Source organism: Lissotriton helveticus, chromosome 6, assembly GCF_964261635.1.
Source record: "Lissotriton helveticus chromosome 6, aLisHel1.1, whole genome shotgun sequence".
In the NCBI taxonomy this organism is placed as follows: Eukaryota; Metazoa; Chordata; class Amphibia; order Caudata; family Salamandridae; genus Lissotriton; species Lissotriton helveticus.
The window spans coordinates 2049664225-2049687539 of record NC_136067.1 but is presented as its reverse complement, the minus strand read 5'-3'; the positions used below and the strand labels follow the sequence as shown (position 1 = coordinate 2049687539).

The window sequence follows — 23315 nt, the reverse complement described above, 5'->3', positions numbered from 1 at the left end:
AGACTTCAAGTGCTTCCTGTCCCAGACTACAGAAACACAGAGTCTTCTAGGTGAAGTCAAAGATCGAATTTATTGGCTGCAGCCAGTAACAGGTATCCTAGAAGTACAACACGGTGTATATTCTCAGGAGACTGCTCAACTTACAAAGCCAGCCATCCCTTTTTATACAAAATATTATGCTTTAGGCAAACATTCCTTATTTTACAGTTGACCATTCACATATTTTGATGACAAAGAAAAAGCAGATTCATGATGACAAGCCCATTTTCAGTTTGTCCAGCCCACAATCAATTTCCCGGCAAGGCCCAACATTTTCATCAGATATCGGACGGACCCCTAACAAAATCGGTCACCTCCTCCTCGTAAAGCAAGTCATAAAGAAAGAAACAGAGACAGGTGTGTGCGAGATTTGGTGTGGTTTGGATGTGATGAAAGGTTTATGGTTTGCTGTGCCTTGATACTAATCTCGATCGGCCACTGGGAGAGGAACTGGCCGAACAGGTTTGGCTTCAGGCAGTGGAGTCAGCTTGCCCAGGTCACACAAAAGTCAGCAAAGGTGTACGTGTCCTTAAGACTCGTTTTGACCTTAGTCATTGGCCTATGTGAGGGCAACCACAAAATGGCTGACAGGCACAAAATGGAACCCGAGGGTTCAGGACGAGATTCCTGATTTCAGGGTGATCTCGCCACTCGACTGCGACGAAAATGCTCGTACATAGTGTACTCGTCATTCTCGGTCCGCTGATACCAAAATCGTCATGATTCGACGATGTTTATGACACGGGTCCAGAATTTTCAGTACCACAATTTTGCAAGGGATAGGAAAGTAGGCAGGATTTGTTACAGTTTGGCGGTCATTGGATCCAAGGCTTTGGTGTGGCACCAAACATACTTCCACTTCAGCTGATAGGTTTTAATGGTGGATGGAGCGCGAGCGTGGGCCAACATTTCCCTGCAATCTGCGTCGATGGTTAGACGTGCAAATTCATTGTGTTCAGGTTCCAGGCATGGAGCTGGAGATATGCCGGATCTGGGTGGCAAATCTGCCCTAGCTTCATCGTGAGGAGGTGAGGCAGAGGATGAAGCGATATTGGCCCGTTCTGGGAAAACAACAGGAGGTCCGAGAACCATGGGCGCCGCGGCCACTTGGGTGCGATTAGGATGACATGACAGGGTTGAAGCCTCATCCTGTGCAACAGGAGCGGAATCAGAGGAAGCGGAGGGAAAGCGTAGATGAATTCGTTCAACCAATTGATCGAAAATGCATTTCCACTCGACTCTCTGTGGGGATAAAGACTTGCAAAGCGTTGGCATTTCCTGTTTGCGGCAGTCGCAAAGAGATCCATCTGCGGCTGGCCCCACTGGTTGAAAATGAACTCGAGAGTTGGTTGGTCGAGTTCCCACTTGTGATTGTCCGAGAGAGATCTGCTGAGTGAGTCCGCCAGAACATTGGAAACACCCGGTACATGGATGGCTGTAAGATGAACTTGGTGATGAATCGCCCAGTTCCATAGCTCCTGTGCTTGTCGGGAAAGCAGAAGGGACCTCGTGCCGCCCTGCTTGTTGAGGTAGTGCATGCTGGTGGTGTTGTCTGTTCTCACCAACAGAGACTGGCCCTGCACCAACCTCTGGAAAGACTTCAGGGCAAGGAAGATCGCAAGAAGCTCCAGGCGGTTTATGTGCTAAGTGCGCTGGTCTGAAGTCCACTTTCCTTTTACGGACATTCCTTCGAGGTGTGCTCCCCAACCCTCTAGGGACGCATCGGTTGTAAGCGTCAGAGTCAGAGTCGCGTCTTGAAAAGACCGACCGATGGATATGTTCGGAGGGTGAGACCACCATTTCAGAGCTACCTGAATGCGGGGCGTGAGAATGATCCTGTCGTTGAACGATCCTGAAATCTGCTTCCACTGCATGTCTAGTTCCTCTTGAACGACCCTCATATGTAGCCTGCAGTTGGGGATGAAATGTATGCACGAGGAAACCATGCCCAGGAATGATTTCAACATCCGGACTGAAACGCACAGTTTTGACTTCAGGAATCGTACCATCTTGAGCATGCGGTCCTGCCTTTCCTGGGAGGCGAAGACTTTTGCTAGCCGAGAATCTAGCGAGGCTCCTAGAAAATATCGTCGCTGAGACGGGTGAAAGTGTGACTTCTGGCAATTGATGGAAAGGCCCAAATTTTGAAAAAGAGAGAGACAAACCTGAGTGTGCTGGTTTGCCAGCTGGAAGGTCGGGGCCTTGATAAGACAGTCGTCCAGGTATGGATAAAACTGAATGCCTTGCAGGCGCAGAAAAGCAGCTACCGGGGCCATGATCTTGGTAAAGACCCTCGGTGCTGAGCGTAGGCCAAACGGCAGAACTCTGAATTGAAAGTGGAGGTGTCCGACTGTAAAACGGAGGTACTTCCTGTACCTGGGGTAAATTGGCACGTGAAAGTACGCGTCCTGGAGGTCGATCGTGGAGAAGAACTCTCTGGGGTTGAGATAATGCAAAATGTGGAGCAAGGTCAACATTTGAAAAGTTTTCGAGGTGATGAATTTGTTAAGGGCCCGTATATCCAAAATGGGGCACCACTCCCCCGACTTTTTCTTGACTAAAAAGAAGCGGGAGTAAAAACCCTTGCCTCGCTGGCCTTGCGGTACTACCTCGATAGCCCCCTTACTGATCATTAATTTGATTTGAGGCAATAGTTCCTCGAAATGGGGAGGGGGCGGACCAGTAGGAGGGCGATTGGGAGGAAATTTTGTAAATTCCAAGGTATGTCCTTTTGAAATCACATCTAGGACCCATTGATCTGAGTTGATGTTCGACCAATTCAAGATGTAGTTGGAGATTCGCCCTCCAATTTTTACAGTCAGCGGAAGGTTGACGCTGGGACTGTCACTGTTTCTTTGCATTAGAACCACCTCTGTATGTTGTTTTCCTCTGGTATGGCCTGGAGGAGGTCTGTCGATTTTGGGACTGGTAAGTATTTCTTTGACGGTTGTCATTGTATGAGCGATATTGGTTTGAGCCACGAAAAGTGGAAGAATTGCCGCCTCTACCACGTGCCCCTCGAAATGGCCGCTTTCTATACTGTAGAGTTGCTAAAGCTTTGGCCGTATCTGTATCCTTTTTGATTGATTCAAGGACATCGTCGACATGTTTGCCGAAGAGCGAATCACCATCGTATGGTAGATCGAGGACTCTAGCCTGAACCTCCGGGCGAAATGCTGTAGACTTAAACCAGCCTTGACGCCTCAAAACTGCAGCTCCAGCCAATTGTCTGAACCCCGTAGAGGAAATGTCGAGGGCGCAGTCAATAATCTCTGAAGTGATCTTTTCTCCCTCCTGAATGATGGCTTGTGCTTCCGCACGGATGGCATCCGGAAATTGGGGAATGTATGCTGCAATTTCGGACCACATTTGGCGGTCATACCATCCAAGAATAGCTAAGGAATTAGCTGCCTTTACAGTAGTGGGTGCCATGGTGGTACATTTTTTACCTATGGAGTCCAGCTTGCTGCCTTCCTGATCAGGAGGAGATGTGAGAGGTGTGGCAGGATTGCGGGACCTTTTTTGAGCTGCCTGAGTAATGACGGAATCCGCCTTAGGCTGAGACACTAGGCATGCCGGAGAATTCGGTGGCGCTTTATACTTTTTATCCAGCCTTGGTAAGACAGTAGGAATTGAATTTGGTTTCTCCATCAATTTGAGGCCTTCCTCCCAAACATGGTCGATGATCGGAATAGTGTGAGCTTGCCGTTGAGGTAAGTCTTTGAAATCGTATAGAAAGCAATCAGTCTGTTGCACTTCCAAAGTGAGGTGAAACCTCTTCCCAGCGCGGACTATCAAGTTATGGAAACTGCCGATGTCCACAGGGGGCGAAGCTAGAGGCGACGTTGGTGGGGTCGAAGGTGTATGAGCTCTGTAATCGTCCCACTCCTGAAGGCCAGCGTCATCATCATCCTGATCTGGGTTGTGAGGGTCTGGATCCTCATTATCCGTATCCTGCTGGGTTCGTACTGGTGACCTGGGAGGAGCTGATGCAGGAATTAGAGGCTGCAGAGGAGGTTGCGGCACTGGAGAAACAGGCCTGGACGGCGGGAATCTTCGATTGTAATCGTCCAGCATGTGCTGCAGATTCATTACCAAAGACAGTGGTATCTGTGTCGTTTGTTCTGCCATAGGTGCCTCTGAAGTGTCCACATGAAATAGATCCGTACTATCTTCGACGTTTTCTTCCTCCTCTTCATCATAATCTTGGCACTTGATGTTTAGCTCGGATGGGCTAGACGCTTGGCCGAATACATTCTCCACCTCTGAACCATCATTAGAGTCCTCTTCCGCAGACTGCAACAATTGGTCAGGAAGAGTAGAACCACTTTTGATAGGACTCAATTGTATAAGAGGCACCTTTTTAAGCGTTGAAGCAGTGACCACTGTGAAGGTGGTAGCCGTGGCCAAAGGATGGTGCGCCGTCGACGAGCCCGTCGACATAGTGGCAGTGGTGGAAGATCCAAAAGCCGGTTGAGAAACCGTAACTGGAGACGGATGTGATTTTTCCTTTGTCGACGAAGATTTTTTCGCCGTCGATGACGGCGTCGATGGGGGCAAAGTCGTGCTCGTGGACGAAGATGATCCCGTCGACGAAGTTTGGTCCATCGACAGTGCGACAACCGTCGACGAAGTCGCTGTCGACGATGCAATGGTTGTCGACGAGGTGGCCGTCGACGATGAAGGTCCCGTCGACGGACGGCGGCCCGTCGACGAATCTGTGGTTTTGGTTGACGACGAAGCTGTGGTCTTGGTCGACGACGGGGAGTGCGTCGACGGGTGACGCGTCGACGGAGGTTTCTTCGTCCACGGTGTTGACTTGACAGTCGTCGACGTGATCTTTACGATCGAGGTAATGGGTCTCACCTCATGGGTCGTCGTCGACGAGGTGGTCGTCGTCGACGTAGTCCTTGAAGACATGGAACATGTCGTCGTCGACGTGGAGACAGCATCCACGGATCTCGTCGTCGCAGATTTCGTCGACGGACGCGTCGACGAGCCAGTGCCAGTTTTAGAAGACGAAGGCATGGCTTTAGACAGTGACGCCAGAGAGCCAGGTCCCGTAGGCGTAATTGGAGGTAAATCCTGTGGGGAGACAGCCAAAGAGGTTCCCACAAGTCTACTTTTCTTGAGAAAAGGAGAACGCACCTCAGTCTCCGACCCACGCTTCTGAGAGGTCTTAGACTGGAAAGAAGAGACACTCTCCACCTCCGAGAGCACCGTGTCTGTAGATTTCAACTTCTGTAGCCACAGAAGGAGACGGGCCTCTCTGTCTCTTAAAGTTTTAGGTGGAAAAGTACGGCAGTACTTACAGTTCTTCACCTCATGGTCCGGGTAGAGACAGTAAATACATTTACTGTGTGGATCTTCATGAAAGAGAGGCAATTTACCACAAGATGGACATGGCCTGAACAAAGATTTCCTTGAAGAAGACATCTGAGAAGAAAAAACAGCTATGTATGAAGAAAAACTGAGCAGAGCTCAGGGAGACTCCCTTCACACGACGTGCGGTAGAAAATCTGAGGACTTGGGCTTCTGAGGAGAAGGTTCTAGAGGGAGCTACAGCCTGATTGGCTAGAATGTGGACCAATACATAATGACACTGATATGTTACTAAAGAACAAGTTACTTACCTTCGGTAACGCTTTTTCTGGTAGATACTATATCTGCCTGTGGATTCCTCACCTTGTGAATATCCCCCTTGCGTCAGCAACATTCGGAAATTCTTTTGTAGCTTCGCGCCGACGTGGATCCGGACGTCACAGAGGCACGACATCGCGCGCGACTCCGCTGACGTCACCGACGCCTACAATAGGCCCACGCCGGCGTGATGACATCAGTTCCGCCCTTTTTTCCGTGCCCTCGAGGCACACAGACGGACCGATGACAGTAAACATATACACAGTATACGCAGTATAGAAGTCAAGGTAACACACACAGTGTGAAGCAAATGCAATAAAACATTTGAAATAGACAAACCCTTGACCATAAAATAATACATCATATAAACAACTGGCACAGAAGAGTGGACAACGGGGAGGCGGGTGGGTCAGTGAGGAATCCACAGGCAGATATAGTATCTACCAGAAAAAGCGTTACCGAAGGTAAGTAACTTGTTCTTCTGATAGATACATCTGCCGTGTGGATTCCTCACCTTGAGAATAGAGTCCCACAGCAGTCCCCACTCCCGGAGGAGGGTGTCCACTCTTCTAAACCAGGAAATCCTGAAGGACAGAGCGCGCAAAGTGACCCTCCCTCCTCACTTCGGAATCCAAGCAGTAATGCTTCGCGAAAGTGTGGAGGGAAGACCAAGTTGCCGCTCTACAAATATCCTCAACAGGCACACCTCTAGCCAATGCTGAGGTCGAAGACTTAGCTCTAGTTGAATGAGCCCTTATACCCTCTGGCGGGTCCTTACCGGCCAAAGAGTAGCAGATCTTAATGCAGAGGACGATCCATCTCGACAAAGTCCTCTTATGGACCGCTCTTCCCTTCTTGCAGCCAGCAAAGCCAACGAAGAGCTGGTCGTCCACTCGACAGTCTTTAGTCCTGTCCAAGTAAAAAGACACCGCCCTCTTGGGGTCAAGACGGTGTAATCTCTCCTCCTCCTTGGAAGGGTGAGGGGGAGGATAGAAGGTAGGAAGGGTAATGGATTGACCAAGGTGGAAAGGAGTCACCACCTTTGGCAGAAAAGCAGCCCTGGTCCTAAGAACCATTCGTTCAGCATGAATGGTCAGGAATGGGGGCTTGGAACTAAGAGCTTGAAGCTCACTTACCCTCCTTGCCGAGGTGATTGCAACGAGAAAAACCGTTTTGAAAGTCAGAAACCTCATGTGACATTTGTGAAGAGGCTCAAAAGGAGCACCCATCAAAAATGTCAAAACTAGATTCAAATCCCACTGAGGCACAATAAAAGGTGTAGGAGGGAACCTATTAGTGAGGCCCTTCAAAAACCTTAAAACAATGGGAGACTTAAAAACAGAAGGCTGGTCAGGCAAACAGATAAAAGCCGACAGCGCAGAAAGATAACCCTTCACCGTGGCAACAGCAAGCCCCTGCTGAGCCAAAGAAAGGGCAAACTGGAGCACATCAGATAAATGGGACCTCAAAGGGTCTATAGATTTCTCCCTGCACCAAGCAACAAATTTAGACCACCTATAAGAATAGATGGACTTAGTGGAGTCACGCCTGGCTGACAAGATGACATCCACCACATCGTGAGGGAGAGAAAAAGAAATCAGGTTGCCCCGCTCAATCTCCAGGCATGAAGGTGTAAGGTCTGGAGGTGGGGGTGTAGAACCTGCCCCTCCATCTGAGAGAGGAGATCTGCCCTGTGAGGGAGACGGAGCGGTGGGCGAGAGGAGAGGTGGAGAAGGTCCGAGTACCACACCCTTCTTGGCCAATCCGGGGCGATCAAAATGACTTGGGCCCGGTCTTGGCGAATCTTCCTCAGAACCCGAGGAATCAAGGGTATGGGAGGAAACGCGTAAAGGAGTTGATTTCCCCAACTCAACTGAAACGCGTCCCCCAAGGCTCCTTGCAACGGATACTGGAGACTGCAGAATGACAGGCAGTGAGCATTCTCGCGAGTGGCGAACAGGTCCACCCGAGGAGTCCCCCACATCCCAAAGATGTCGTGAACTACTCCTGGGTGAAGCCTCCACTCGTGATCGGCAGAGAACTGCCGACTGAGACTGTCTGCACGAACGTTCAGAACTCCGGCCAGATGATTTGCCATCAGACAAATCCGATGGTCCTGAACCCAGGACCAGAGGTGCAGAGCCTCCTTGCAGAGACACTGCGACCCTACTCCTCCCTGCTTGTTGACGTACCACATCGCGGTCGTGTTGTCCGTCAGGACTTGCACTGACTGACCGCGAAGGGAAGGGAGGAAGGCCTTGAGTGCCAAACGTATCGCCCGCAATTCTAGAAGGTTGATGAGAAGCAACCTTTCCTCTGGAGACCAAAGACCTTTGACCTCCAGATCCCCCAGATGAGCACCCCACCCTAGAGTGGATGCATCCGATATCACCGTGGCCACCGATGGAGGCAGTTGGAAAGGCTTCCCTTGAGACAGATTGCCTTCCACGCTCCACCAAGATAGAACCGCCGCAGTTTCTCTGGAGATCTTCACAGACTCCCTGAGATCTCCGTTGTGCTGATACCACTGCCTGCGGAGGCACCACTGGAGTGCCCTCATGTGCCAGCGTGCATGGTTGACCAACAGAATGCATGAAGCCATCAGACCGAGCAGGCGAAGAACCTTCAGGACTGGAACGACCGCTCCATTGAAAAATAAAGGAATCATCTCCTGTATGTCGCGAATCCTTTGAGGAGGAGGGAATGCGCGACACACAGTAGTGTCCAGTACCGCACCTATGAACAGGTTGCGCTGGGAGGGCACCAGGTGAGACTTGGGTACATTTATCGAAAAACCCAACCTGTGTAACAACTGAGTTGTCCCTTGCAGATGATGGAGTACCTTCTCCGGCGACTCCGCTTTGATCAGCCAGTCGTCTAGATACGGGAACACATGAATCCCCGATCTCCTGAGATGAGCTGCCACCACTGCCATCACCTTGGTGAAGACTCGAGGTGCAGTAGTAGGACCAAACGGAAGGACCACAAACTGGTAGTGCTGTGACCCAACCGTGAAACGGAGATACTTTCTGTGCGACTTCAAGATGGGAATATGAAAATACGCATCCTGCAAGTCGATCGACACCATCCAGTCTTCTTCCAGCAGCGCTTGAAGAACCTGTGCAAGAGTGAGCATTTTGAACTTTTCCTGCTTCAGGTAAAGGTTCAAAACCCTGAGGTCCAGGATTGGCCGAAGCCTGCCCTCTTTCTTGGGGATCAGGAAATACCGGGAGTAGCACCCCTGACCCCTTTCCTGCTCTGGAACCACCTCTATCGCACCTTTTCGGAACAGTGCCAGGACTTCTTCCTGCAGGAGAAGCAGGTGGTCTTCCGAACAATAACCCTGGCAAGGAGGGTAATTGGGAGGGAATTCCTGGAAAGGAAGTGCATACCCATTCTCTACAAGATTGAGAACCCAAAGATCCGATGTTATTAATTCCCAATCTTGTAGAAAATGTGTAAGCCGACCCCCCACTGGGCCCACATGATCCGGAATGGCGGATCTAGGGCTGCTGGAAGGAGAGGAGGAGGAGGAGGAGGAAGCTTGACGACCTCTAGGGCGAGATCTTTGTCTGCCCCTGTACGACTTGTACAGTGTATTCTGCTGATGTTGAGGCTGCTGCTGGGATGATCTGTAAGATCGAAAGGAAGATCGGCCAAACCCTCTGAAACGTCTTCCGGTAGTACCTCTGGACTGAAGACCCAAAGATTTTGCAGTGGCTCTACTGTCCTTAAAACGCTCCAAGGCATTATCAGCCTTCTTGCCAAATAAGCCTGAACCATCGAAAGGCAAGTCCATCAAGACAGACTGGACGTCTGCAGAGAACTCTGATGACTTGAGCCAGGCAGCCCTCCTGGTGGCCACGGAGGAGCCCATGATCCTTGTCATCGAGTCTGCGGTGTCCAGACCACTCTGGATGACCTGCCTCGCAGCTGCTTGAGTGTCCGAAACCACTTCTTGAAAATCCTTCCTGTCATTCTCAGGAACCTTCGGAATCAACTGCTTGACAAAGTCCATCAAAGCATGGATATACCTTCCCATCAGGCACGTAGCATTGGTTGATTTTAATGCCATACTGGCTGATGAGAAAATCTTTTTGGCACTTTGATCTTGCTTCCTGGATTCCTTATCCCCAGGAACCTGTGGAAACGCACCAGCAGATTTCTTTGAGCAGGCAGCCTGCACCACCAAACGCTCAGGCAGAGGATGCGTTGTTAAAAATGCAGGAGCCTCCGGTGCAGCTCTATATCTCCTCGCCACTGTTCTAGAAACTGCAGGAGCAGATAACGGGTTTTTTCCAGACCTCATAGATAGGCTCAGACAAGGCCTCGTTGAAGGGCAACATAGGTTCAATCACAGATGAGGGTGAATGAAGCACCTCAGTCAAAATATTAGGTTTATAATCAGCAGTTGCTTTTTTAATAACAGTGTGGTAAGGTACCACATCCTTTGATGGAACATTTGATACAGAAGCCAATTCCCATTCAGGCGATAGTTCAAGCCCACTGGCTTCACACAAATCCTCAAACGGATCCTCAGAATCCTGCAACTCTCCTTCTTCAGTATCTGAATACCCATATTTCTCTTCTTCCAGAAGTCTCTGGGCCTTTCTCCGAGATCTTTCTTTCACCACCGAAGCCAATGGATCCGGAATCGACTCCGACGGGGTCGGTGCCGGCGTCGAACCCGAAGTCGGACGGGGTCTATCCGCACGAGGTCGGGCAGAATCCTGCCTCGGAGTCGCAGGTATCGGCGTCGATGGGATCGGCGTCGATGGCACCGGCGTCGTGCGCTTCGGCGTCGACGACACCGGCGGTGTCGGAAAATGCCAATGCGGTGGTAGAGCCGGCATAAAAGGCATGAAGGGTGCAGGGGCATAAGCCTGAGGAACCCCTAAGTTAAAGGCCATAGGACCCGTGGGACCAACAGGTGCACCAGACGGGAACATTGCCCTGGAATAGACACCAAACATGGCGTTCAGGAACTGAGAAGGATCCTGACCTGGAGTCGGAAACTCAGGATATGGACCTCTGGGATGTTCCTGAGGAGGTGGAGTCGACACGACGTCGACTTCTTCTTCGGGTGCAGGAACCGGAGTCGACGAACCATCAGGTGCCGGAACCTCGGCTCCACCAGCCCCCTGCTCCTCACCTTCATCCTCCTGACCAGAAGGATTGGATACAATCGGAGAATGGACCTGTTCTTGAGGTTCGGGTGAACCCGGATGCGAAGTCTCCTCATGTTCCGACTCCGAAATCTCCACTTCTTTATTCATAAGCTTGACCTGGGACTTCGGTCTCGAGCCAGAGTCCTTCCCAGAGTGATGACGTGACTCATGGCTCCTCTTCCTGTGTTTCTTCTTCGTAGACTTCGAAGCGTGAGCCGAAGACGACTCCGAGCGTGACCTCGAACGAGACCTCGACCTCGACTTCGACCGACGAGATCGAGACTTCGAAGATTTTTTAGTCTTCTTGCTCTTGAGTTTAGCCACGAGGAGTTTTGCCTCCCTCTCTCTCAAGGCTTTCGGAGTCATCTTCCTGCAACAAGAACAGTCCTCGACATCATGGTCTGAGCTTAAACACCAGACACAACATTCGTGAGGATCGGTGATAGACATAGTCTTGCCACATTCACCGCAGGCCTTAAATCCAGTTTTCTTCGACGACATCCCGAAGAGAATGAAGATAGACACAATAATACGAAAATAGTAACAAAGTTACTGTAAGCTACTACACGATCCCTGAAAACCGTTAGCGTCGACGACGCGGAAAAAAGGGAACTGATGTCATCACGCCGGCGTGGGCCTATTGTAGGCGTCGGTGACGTCAGCGGAGTCGCGCGCGATGTCGTGCCTCTGTGACGTCCGGATCCACGTCGGCGCAAAGCTACAAAAGAATTTCCGAATGTTGCTGACGCAAGGGGAATATTCACAAGGTGAGGAATCCACACGGCAGATGTATCTATCAGAAGTGAGTTCTCCCTTAGGCTTTCTATGGGCCTATTTGGTTCTATGGTACTTCTAAACTTTATATATTTTACTGCATTTTATACATGTATATATGTAATTATGATAATTTTCATGTATATATGTATATATTACTGCTATTTTATGTACCGTGGGACTCCCACTTCGACGACGGGGAATATTCAAGCATGTGAATCTATGAAAGACACCCCTAATACTGGAGAAGCACTATAACAATACAATTTACACTTACAATTAAAGAGTGCAGAGGAGGTGTCCACTGAGTACTAGATGGGATTAAGTACCCCCTGCCGAACATCATAAAGATACTGCAAGTCCCTGAGGAGTTCCATGAGCCATACCGAGTATTGAGGCTGAAGGCAGAGTTCCTTTATAATGTCATGGACACCAAGGTGACTTGTAATATCCTTATTATATACAGCAAGGGGTATTTTATTCCTTATAATACATGTTCACACTCTATCCCTTCCCACAAACCACTTAAACTCTTGGTGTGGTGCTCCCTTATATGAAAGAGAGACGATGTTCATAAACATAAAAACGATATTTAAATCTCTAGTGAAAAATTAAACACACCAAATAGCAGTAAGATATTTTGTCACAAAAAGATATGTCATATTTAAGAAAATGCTGTCATTAAAAATGCATACAAACATGCAGAGATATTCTATTTTTTCATTCATATATATATATATATATATATATATTTTAATTATCTATTTTCTGCTTATAACTATTCATCCAGAAAAACAGATTAGAAGGAAAAGCAAGTTAATCTTACTGTTGTTTAAACTGCAGCTGAAAGTATGCTCTGTTAGCTGCCCTTTCCCTTGGCTGTTGGCTCTGGCAGCAGGCATTATGACATCAGAACTCAACTGTAATAAGGTATTAGCTATGTCATTTCCTTGTTATAGGTGAATGTAGAGGCCATCTTTTGTACAGGGATTACAGGCTCCCAGAATATTATATAGACATAAAGGCACTGACAAGGAACTCACATGAAATTGACTCCGACGGCGCACCCGGAGGTGATGAGCATGACATGTCCGTCGATCTCGAAGTCATTGTTGATGATTCTTACGGTGGCAAGGTAGACCAGCACGCCCGTCACGATCCAGATGGAAAGCACTGATGCCAGTGCACCAAGAATCTCTAGGATAGCCCCCAACAGAAAAATAAACTTGTTTCAGAATAGACCTGCTCAGTGACAAGCCAGTGGTTATTACTTCTCTTGCCTATCTGTGTGGGTGAATCACTGGCTTTAACAGTGTGTGCATGTCCTAGGGAGTTAGGATGGGAGAAGATGGACTGAACAAGAAGGTTTGGGAGGTTGAAAAAAGGGATACCTACTTTTCACACATGATTCATCTCCAATTACAATTCTTCTGACTCTGTGTCACTGTTACCAACCACTACCCATGAAGAGCTCTCAATTCGCACCACATCCTACATCCCACGCTCCTTCGCTGAGACAGCAGCATGGTTACAAGTACACATATATATCATACACCTATCCTGCATTCCAAACATGCACACACACAATGGTATGGAGGAATGGACAGTACTTGTACCACCACCAGAATAGTCAGCTTACTCAGAACTACCTACAAATCTATATTTTGTGAAACAGCCTGGCTGAAGAATCAGTCCAGTGTTTAGAAGGTCAGTGAGTGATGGCCAAGGCAGTGCCTGGCAGACATGGTCCTTATAAGAACAAGGTTTTGCCATTCAAATGTAAGAGCTATTATTCAGCCTTTAACGGATAGTGCCATCAGACAATTCAGAGCCTAGAGCTATACAGTTGCCTGTGTCTGGTTTAGAGTTGGGTAGTATGTAAAGTCTACCACTCTACAATGGATTTGCTGTACCACTGTGGTATTAAGTCTGCTGACAGTCATTTCCTTGGTAAATTTACACGCCCCACTAAGGAGCTGCAAATGTTTGCACATCCTGATGCTCTAAACCATGCCTTACGTTCCCTAAAGAGATGTTGAGATATAGTTCTACACTGTGTCCCTTGCTAGCAGTCCTGTTTCAGTTATGCGTATATGCAACACGCTTAGAGATCCGCTGGTGGACTGGGTGCTCTCTATATCACTCTATCCTAGGCGACAAATGCACCAGAACAGAATTAATGGACCCAAGTAATTACATTACGCGTCCCCAAAGGAAAGCAAGAGTACACCCATCTGGTCAACTTTGTATCCAAAGGCATGATCCATTTTATAACTAGTTGGTAACTCAGTTGTAACTCCTTAGACAGTTCTTCAGACGGTAACTAGATAATTGTTCGTACCTGATCGATGCCAGCCGAAGTTCATAGTCTTTGTAGGAGGCCGAGTCGAGATCCACAGCGAAAATAAGCTGACACACATGCTACCCAGATCTGTCAACAGATGAGCGGCGTCGGTCATGATGGCCAAGCTGTGCGCCAGATAGCCACCTGTAGAACAGGCAGAATTCACTTTAATAAGAGCACTTAGGCAATAGACTTAGAACAATGTACAAAAACAACTGAAGCCTCTCAACACTCCTAATTGTATTTATTTATTCATAGACTTTTGCATTGAGCTGGCCACTAGTTTTCAGAGCACTTCGCAGAGCTTAGTTATAATCAGGGCTCAATTCGAGCCGGTGGTTGCTGCTCGGGCCCACCGTCACTAATTTTTTGGGGACTGTGAGAAACTGGGTAGTTGGTTGTGGGGTTGAAACCCTGAGGCAACAACCACAATCCTTGTCAGGATGAACAACAAAAAGTAACTAGATTAACCTGTGATTAACCCTTTGGTAGCTTAACACAAAAGCAGTCAGGTTTAACTTAGAGGCAATGTGTAAAGTATTTATGCAGCACACAAATAGCAGTAAAGTGAAAATACAACACAAGAAAAATACCACACTATTTTACAAAAATTGAGTAAAATGTAATAAATTATCTGACACAGCAAAATCAAACAAAAACTTACAATCAGTAGAACTGGAGATATGCAACTTTATCATTTTAAAGATTTAAAGGAATTATAGCACCTAAATGCACAAAGTGTCACTCACAGTCATCTGGTCGTGCGTGATCTAGTGGTCACAACTTCAGGCCAACCACAATAGAGTGTGGGTGGGATACAGGCACCAGGTAGTCCCACTGAAAAAGTTACCTTCTAAAGTCCAACACGAAGAGTTCTGTTTGCAGTGGAGGAGGCTGCAAGGATCAAGGAGAGTACTGCGGATGGTCGTCGCTGTAGCAAGAAGAGCAGACCAGGCATTGTGGGCGTTCGCCGCTGTAGCGCGAAGATCCTGTCAGGCGTCGCGGACGGTTGTTGCTGGAGATGCGCGTTGGCGGTCACCTCAGACTCTTAATGCTATAGCATGAAGTACAGCTCTCGTATTGTCGGTTGTCTCTGGTGGCCACTATAGTGCCAAGAGTTGGGTTCAGCGGCGCGTCGTGTTGGAAGGTGGTGCATGCTGCAAGATCATGGCACAAATAGGCCTATTTGCAGGCCCAAAGAACCCAAAACGTCAGGATTTCTCCTTTTCTTCATGGAGGGGTTCAACTAATGCCACACGAATGGTCCCAGACCCGAGTGGCACCTCTTGGGGTCAGGAACTCCCTCCAGCAGAGGCTAGCAGGGCTTAGGCAAGTCTAATTGAAGGTCCAACTGAAAGTCCAAGCAGCAGGTCAGCTGGGTAGATGCAAAGAATCTTCTGGAGCTTGTTAAGTCCCTTTAGCTCTAACAGGAGGTCAGTCAGCTGACCCTTGGAGTCACTTCAGCCTAATGTGGTATATAAATAAATAATACCGGATCTATTTTTGACTGGACATAGTAATATCAGATAGCTCAATAAATAAGAGTCAAGATTCGAGGTAGTAGGAGTTTGCAGGTTTAATACAGCATAAAGGACAGGAACAGGACAACCTGCACGGGAACAGGATGGCAGGGCCCTGCAGGGGGGACAGGGAATGAGCGCGCCAACTTTAATAACAATGTACAACATATATATACTAAAACAATTGCATTACAGTGAATACAGTAGGCGGAGCAGTGGGTGTGGTCAATATCAGTCGCGAAAGATAAGGGTGAAAGTGGGTGTAACAAGAGGCGTATACATGGACATGTGATGTAAACGTAACAGAATATGTCATAAATGGGGCGGAAACATGGAGGGGGCTACCTAAGGAGCCGGGACCTCTAACCTAATGGTGCGCGCAAACTGACAATGACGTGTTACTAGGAGAAGCTGGGGGCTATGAACTCTGCGCTAGGAGTAAAGACTGAAGTCTGGAGAGTCAGGGCGACATGTACCTAAACCCTATCTAGTATCTAATGTTTAGAGGACATGTTGATATAAACTAAGAGTCAGGAGGGGAGAGGCTAACAGACTTTAAGACTGGAGCATGCATTATTCTACATGTAGTGCGTGTTGAGGAATATTAAATGACCATTAATACAGTATTTCTCCTACATGGAGACGTAAAGGCTAGACAATGACGGAAACTATTGATGCGATTCAGTAGCTTAGGAATGCAGAGAAGGAGGGCTGGACTGATAACTAGAATCATAACATACTCTTGGCAGACTCGTAGGCAGAGCCAGGCCGAGCCGGGCACTGCGAGGCAGGAAGTAAGTGAAGGGTCGAGGATACAGGTGGGGGCTGTATCGCTCCTCAGCGAGGGTTCAGGAGACAGGAGGTGAATCTGGTGTCCGGGCCCTTTTGAGGCCTAGAAACGGGGACTTTTCAATGAAATAACGTGCACACTGAGAAACGTGGCAACGTAACTTTACATAGGCCTAATACTCGTAGCTTTCACGAGAACTGGAAACTAGCATACTAGAGATGGACACAACTGTAATTGCGTCTTTAATCGAACATGGGGGATACATATGCATATTAATCATGCACACATAACATAAGATGGGGGACACGTAGGGACACAGAACATGGCAAAATTTACTTTTCCACATTCCCTCCTTGTCACTACGTTTCCATCAGGAAACATCAATATTCATGATTGTGAGAAGTTGGCCTGATGTGCAGTGCTCACTATTCTAGTGATCACTATATATCAGTCCAAACAACCCTTATTGATGATTGGTTGTAAGTCAACCTTATAGACCAGCTATCCTAGTAGCATGGATACGAGCAGTCTAAGGCTAAGACTCTAGAGGGCGTGTTAAGCCAGCTGTTTTACCATCACATTACCCCTTGAACACCCAGTGAAAGGACACCACACAAGTGTTATGAAAATAAACAATGTATTTATTAGAATCACAACAACCCTGTACTCTTTATGAGGACAGGGTGCTAAGCACACAACAAAACTCTTGTGAAAATACTTAAGTTAGCACGTTATACACAAATGCCCGAGGGGCACGAAAAACCATATATTCTAAAAGTGGAATGCGAATTACTAGCAGGTAAGTAACAGTACTAATAGGCTTTGGAATCGCTAGGACTTGACTAGGGAATCGTTAGATTACTTCTAGGAGACCTAGGGGACTCGGGTGCAGAGTGTGCACTCTCACGCGGGATGCGGGACAAAGTCTATGGAGGCTAGTAAAGGCAAAGTTAGTGTTCACGGGCGAACCCGACCTGGTAGGGAGAAAACGACAGTGGATCCTGACCCTTAGATAGTGAGGCTATGCTGGGACACCGAAGTGCCGAAGTTACCTAGCCCAGGGGCTGCAGCTGCATAGGTCTGAAAAGACGTCGGGGATCCTCGTGCCGGACCAGGAGCCTGGAAGGAAGAAGTTGCTGGCAGGCGACCAGTGAAGGAAAGTTCGATGGATCCAAGCCTGGATCAAGGAAGAAGGAAACCTGAAAGCAGAGGGGACCAAGTTCTTGAATCACTAGCCAGTGATTAAGTGGGCACCAGGATGGCACCGGGCGAAGTCACCGCAGTCAGGTGAGTGGGCGCTGCTGGGCTCTGCAGTCTCTCGGACCAGGAGGCGTTGTCGGCGACCAGGATGGAGGTGCGAGCTGTCCCGCGAAGGTTCTTGCTGTCGACGTCGCTGGACCCAGGATTGGGCAACAAGTCTTGGCAAATGCAAGGCCCACGCGGTGGACCTAAAATGGCGTCTCAGCTGGACCAGGAGGGTCCAGGGTACTTCTCCGATGGAGGGAAGCAAGGGCCAGTCTGGAGCAACCAGACCAGCAGCAGTGTTGTCGTCGGGCGTCGTTCGGAAGGCCACAAGCCAGCGGGCTAGTAGCCAAACAACGCGGTGAGCAGCAAAAAGCAGAAGGGCCCCACGCCGATCGTGGAGATGCTGGGGGGCTGCTCTTCGGTGCTGGAGCTGCTCAGGGTGGGGGCTTCTCGGACCCCAAAGCACTCACCAGGAAATTACTCGGTGGGCTTGCTGTGCAGAAGGCGTGCAGTCTTGGCGATGGCCGGTCCCTCGAGGTCTCGTCGCACCCACGGTTCTCAGCTGTGCTGTAGAGGTGGGTAGAGGTCAGAGGTGCCAGGGAAGCCGGGTCTCGTCGAGCTGGGCAGTCGGATTCCGGAGGAAGGACGTGCAGCAGACCGCAGTGTTCTTAGATGGTGCCTGCGGATGCAGGGTGACTACTCCTTAGTCACAAGGGAGAAATCTTAGGAAGAAGTCTTGAGTTCCTTTCGTGGAAAGTAGTTTCAGGATTCAAAGATGATCTGATTTGGAAGGGGGCCAGTCCCTACCTTTATCTGGGAAAAGGGGGCTGGCACGCGACTAGGTCCTGCCCTATGGGTGGGACCAGGAGGGGGGTGGTTACACCCACTTCCTTGGCGGGCTTTCCCCAGGCCAGGGGCTGGAGTGCCCCTGGAACTGGTTTCAGCCGGCCTATGCACAGTGAGCACCGGGGTGCCACTTGCAGTCACCTTCCTCTAAAGCCCTGCCTACCTACAATACACAAAACCCTGTCTGGGACGGTGCTGGCACCGCCCCTGGCAGGAAACCCTTTGTCCTTATCTCCTGCTCTGGGAGGACTCCCAGCAGCAGGAGGGCAGACTTGTGTCTCGGTGGCAGCATCCATTTTGTGGATGCTAAGGCTCTGTCTGACTTTTACCGGGTTATAGGTTACATGCATGTCGTGTCCCTCTAGAAGGGTGGAATGCTAACCCCGTCGCCAGAATTGGCGAGGGGTTAGTATTCCAATTCGTATGACACCTTACTCGACATGTTTTGATAAAGCGATACCAGAGTTGGCATTTAACCGCGAGGATTATAATGCACTTAAGAGTATATGGTATGCGATATCATGGAAACGGCTAAGGGATGGATCCTGAAAGCCGCAGACAGGCTCAGCTCATGCCAGAGCACCATCTCACACGATTCCAAGCACTCTGCCTTCAGGATTGTTAAGGCCTGCCATAGGAGTGACTGATAGGAGATCTGTGTGTCCATTTTAGGGTTAGATATAGGTATACTATATCTAAAGCAAAGGGTGATTACACCACCTTGCCCCAGCTGTCGTGCAGCCAGTTGTGTCAGATTTGGATGGCCAGCCAGGGGTGGCATAATACATGCTGCAGCCCCTGGTAGGCCCTGGGTACACCTATGCCCTGGGTACCTAAGGTACACTGTACAGGGGCTGATAAGGTGACTCAGTATCCAATTAGATATGTACCTAAGGTACATGGAATCCATTTTACAGAGAGAGCAGTAGGCCTGGGGTCCTGAATAGCAGGGCCCCAGGTCAACTAAGTCAGAAAACCAGCAAAACACCAGGCAAAAAGTTGGGGGCAACCATAGTCAGGGATCTACCTTCCTACAATGATACCATCTATCATTTCATACAGTATCATTTGCTCGTCTCGAATTGTCTTGGAACTGGATTTAGAACGGGACTTGGGGCTAGGAATACAAGAGGTAGCACAAATGCCGCAAATCGCAGGGCCACATTGTAAACAGAGGCAGCAACTGAATATGATCGCTACTGCAATACCTAGAAAGGACAATACTTTCCATCCCCAGGCGGAAATTATATTCCAGAACCAACCGGACCATGTCCAGGTGCCTGGATTTTGGTGTAACATATGGGCAATTTTATGGAGTCTGGTAATAGCTGAATAAACAGACGGTGCGTTATTAGGAATGAAAATGCAGCAACTAGATCCGATGACTCTACATGCCCCGCCCCTATCGGCCAGTATGACGTCAAGGACGAGACGATTCTGGAGCACGACAATTCTCATAAAGGATTGCTCTTCGGTTAAGTTACCTAGAGCAGAAGTAGTCTCAATCACTACTGCTTCAAGGGTTCTCGTTAATCTACGTATCAGTTTACTATTCACGACAGTACCTAAATAGGGGAAGACACCTTTATTGATATCTATGTATTGTTCTAGAGCAGTTTCAGTATAATCGACAATCGGGAGGTCTCTCTTGTGTCTAGTATGTACTAGGTGAGAATTCCTATGATAGTCAGGTGGGGCTAGAAAAACTGGTGGCAGTAGGAAGGCAATGTAACAGGTTCCCTCCCAATCGAGGGGCAGACGAACATATGCGGTCTGACCACAAACAAAATAAGAATGACGTGAAGCTTTGAAAATAGATTTCCTGCTGTCACTATACTTGACAATAGTAGTACAATCACTATGGCCTACATGTACGGAACCATTCTTTCGGACACATAATTCACCTTTTACTGGTAATACTGACATAGCAGGTAAGTCTGGAGTAGTATCAGACTGAACATTCAGGACCATAAAATTCGAAGAATAATTACCCAAATTATAAACTTCATTTTCTAGATCTAGCCCTGTTCTGTGGGGCAGACCTTGCTTGCCTGGGAAACATGTACTGTTAAGAAAAGACATATCTGTTGAGGATGACGTTAACGTGGACCATGCTCCACATGAACCGTTATGTGAAAATGGATAAGGAAAGAGTGGCAGAACTCCCTTCGATGTCTGGAAAGGGGGAAGTCGACCACACACCCAACAATTAGTGGCATTGCTGGTCTGGTGTGAATAATGTAACATGCGGATAAAGGAATTATTACGCATAGCAAGACGATATGAGAGTTCATGAGGAGGTAGATCACTAAACGTGTGCTCTACTGTAGCATTAGCAGACTCATTTACATTAGAAACTGGAAAACACAAATAAAATGCATAACTTGTGCAGGTAATCATAAGGCTGAGATATAGCAGAAAACATAAAATAATAGTGCAACTTTTAGAGTTCTCACTAACTCTCTCTCTGTGGGGGTCTATTATATACATGTCAGAAACCGGTCTAACCGTTTCACCTAGGGGAGGACTTAGACAATCAAACTGGCTGACTTATTTTACTAGACCTTAATTTTAGCTTGTACTCCTGCTGCGGAGTTTTCTCTAACAGGGAGGAATCTGTATCATTGTCTTTTGCGGGACAGTCCTTAAGAATAGTACTTTGGAAATCCTTAAAATCCTCGGAAATGTTCTTGGAAACAGTCTTTAGTCCGTAAAACTTTTTCACATGAGACAGGTGGACCCAGCCCTTCCTGCCTTCCAGCTTGACGGCAGTACGGGTGGCCAGGAGGACCTGCTTGGGCTCCTTCCAGCGGGGCTCCAGCGGACTTGAACGATCAAAGTTCCTTACAAGAACCAAACTTCCAGGAACGATTTCATGAGGTGCCACCTCGGTATTGTCTGGAAATGCGGCGGCAACCTGTGAACGACAAGAGTGTAGGGCAGACATCAAGGAAGCTAGGTAATCTGTCAGCATATTACTTGAAACATCGGTAATACTTCGGGGTCTAGGTGTACCCCACATATTAGGGGGGCGGCCGAATACGACCTCGTACGGGGACAGACCTGATCTGGAATGTGCGACCATGCGCATATAAAACAGAGCGACTGGCAGAGCTACTAGCCAATCCACACCTTTCTCTTTACATATTTTAGCAATACGGATTTTCAGGGTCTGGTTATGTCTCTCTACTAGACCGGCTGCTTCAGGATGGCGTACACAATGGAACTTCCACTGGTACCCTAACAAAAGGGAGATATGTTTCATGAGCTCAGATGAGAATGGCTGGCCGTTGTCAGAATATACGACCCTAGGGAGTCCATAACGGGGGAAGAATTCACGAACCAACTGCTTGGCAGTGGTCGTGGCTGTGTAATCTGGGACTGGATATGCTTCTGTCCACCTGGACAAAGCGCACACAACTACAAGGACATACTTGAAACCTCGACATCGCTCCATCTGAATATAATCCATCTGGAGGACTTCAAAAGGGTGGTCAGGGGGCTGGAATCCACCTTGTTCCACCGGGACACTTTTACCTGGATTAAACTGGCAACATATCATACAGGTACGGACCTTCTGCTTGGCCGCAGCTCGTAAATGCTTGTTGAACCAAATGTTCTGGATACTATCTATCATAGCTTTTTCTCCTAAATGTGCTGGACTATGTGCGGTATTGATAATGACTTGAACCATAGAGTCGGGGAGAAACCATGTGGCTTTTCCCTTCGTTACCCATCCCTGATCTGTCTGGACCCCTTGTTCGGACCATTTCTTGATTTCATCGGGAGTAGCATGTAACTGGATATCTATGACATCTTGAGTGGGGTCCTTAACTGTCATACAGGTAGTCAGATCTGAAGTATGTGTCTGTGTCGGATTAACTGACATGTCTGGAGTCTGTGCTGTAAGCTTGGCTGTGCGATCTGCTAGATCATTACCTTGAGAAACAATGTCTGTAACTTTCGTATGTGCTTTGCATTTCATGATAGCAATAGATGTCGGTAAGTGTATGGCATCTAACAGAGCTTGAATAAGGAGACCATGCTGAATCTTGGTTCCATGAGAAGTCATGAAACCTCTCGCCTGCCAGAGCACTCCGAAGTCATGTACAACTCCGAATGCGTAGCGTGAATCTGTATAAATATTAACTTTCAGGTTCTTGGCATGTATGCAGGCTTGAGTCAGAGCAACTAGCTCTGCTGCTTGAGCAGACAGGGTGTCAATACGATGTGTCTCTATAACTTCAGTGTCAGTAGTTACTGCATACGCGGCTACTAGTTCTCCTGTACTTGTTCTCATACATGAACCATCCACATAAAGTGTCAGGTCGGGATCTGGTAATGGAATATCTGTCAGATCTTGTCTTGGCTTAGTCATAGTGTTGACTACTTCCACACAGTCGTGTGTGGCAGGATTCGAATTAACTGACGGTAACAGTGTAGCAGGATTTAGAACGTTGCAGCGTCTGATTTCTATGTGTGGCTGGAACAGTGTCAGTTCATAACCTGTTAAACGTGCAATTGTCAAGTGCTGAGTTTGTGTTCGGTTTAAAAGAACTTCCACGGAGTGTGGAACTTGTACTGTCAAGGAATGTCCTAATACTATGGAATCACTTTGTCTGATAGCTAGTGCTGTGGCTGCAACTGACTTGAGGCAAGCAGGCAGCGCCTGGGCTACAGGATCTAGTGTGCTCGAAAAATAAGCACAGGGCTTGTACTGTCCTGCTTGATCTTGTGTGAGAACAGATAATGCTGTACCTTCACGTTCTGTGACGAAAAGTGTAAAAGGCTTACTGTAGTTCGGTGTAGCTAGAACTGGAGCTTGGCATAAAGCTTTCTTTAACTCATTGAAACTAAGTGTATGTTCAGATGTCCAAGGGAGGACAGTCGATACGGCTGCCTCCTGTGTCGTTAACTGTATCAGTGGCTTAGCTAGAAATGCATACTGA

General features: G+C 48.2%; 1 protein-coding gene across 3 annotated transcripts in view; it reads right to left on the bottom strand.

The window, feature by feature from the left end:
• The window catches only part of SLC30A3 (solute carrier family 30 member 3), a 534152-nt gene that overhangs the window by 134545 nt on the left and 376292 nt on the right, over positions 1 to 23315 (bottom strand). For all 3 annotated transcript variants that reach the window (XM_078650094.1, XM_078650096.1, XM_078650095.1), the window contains exons 3-4: positions 13963 to 14109; positions 12665 to 12818 (exon numbers count right to left, since the gene is read on the bottom strand). In XM_078650094.1, coding sequence (XP_078506220.1) covers positions 12665 to 12818; positions 13963 to 14109 — 301 coding nt within the window. The remainder of the gene's footprint in view (positions 1 to 12664; positions 12819 to 13962; positions 14110 to 23315) is intronic.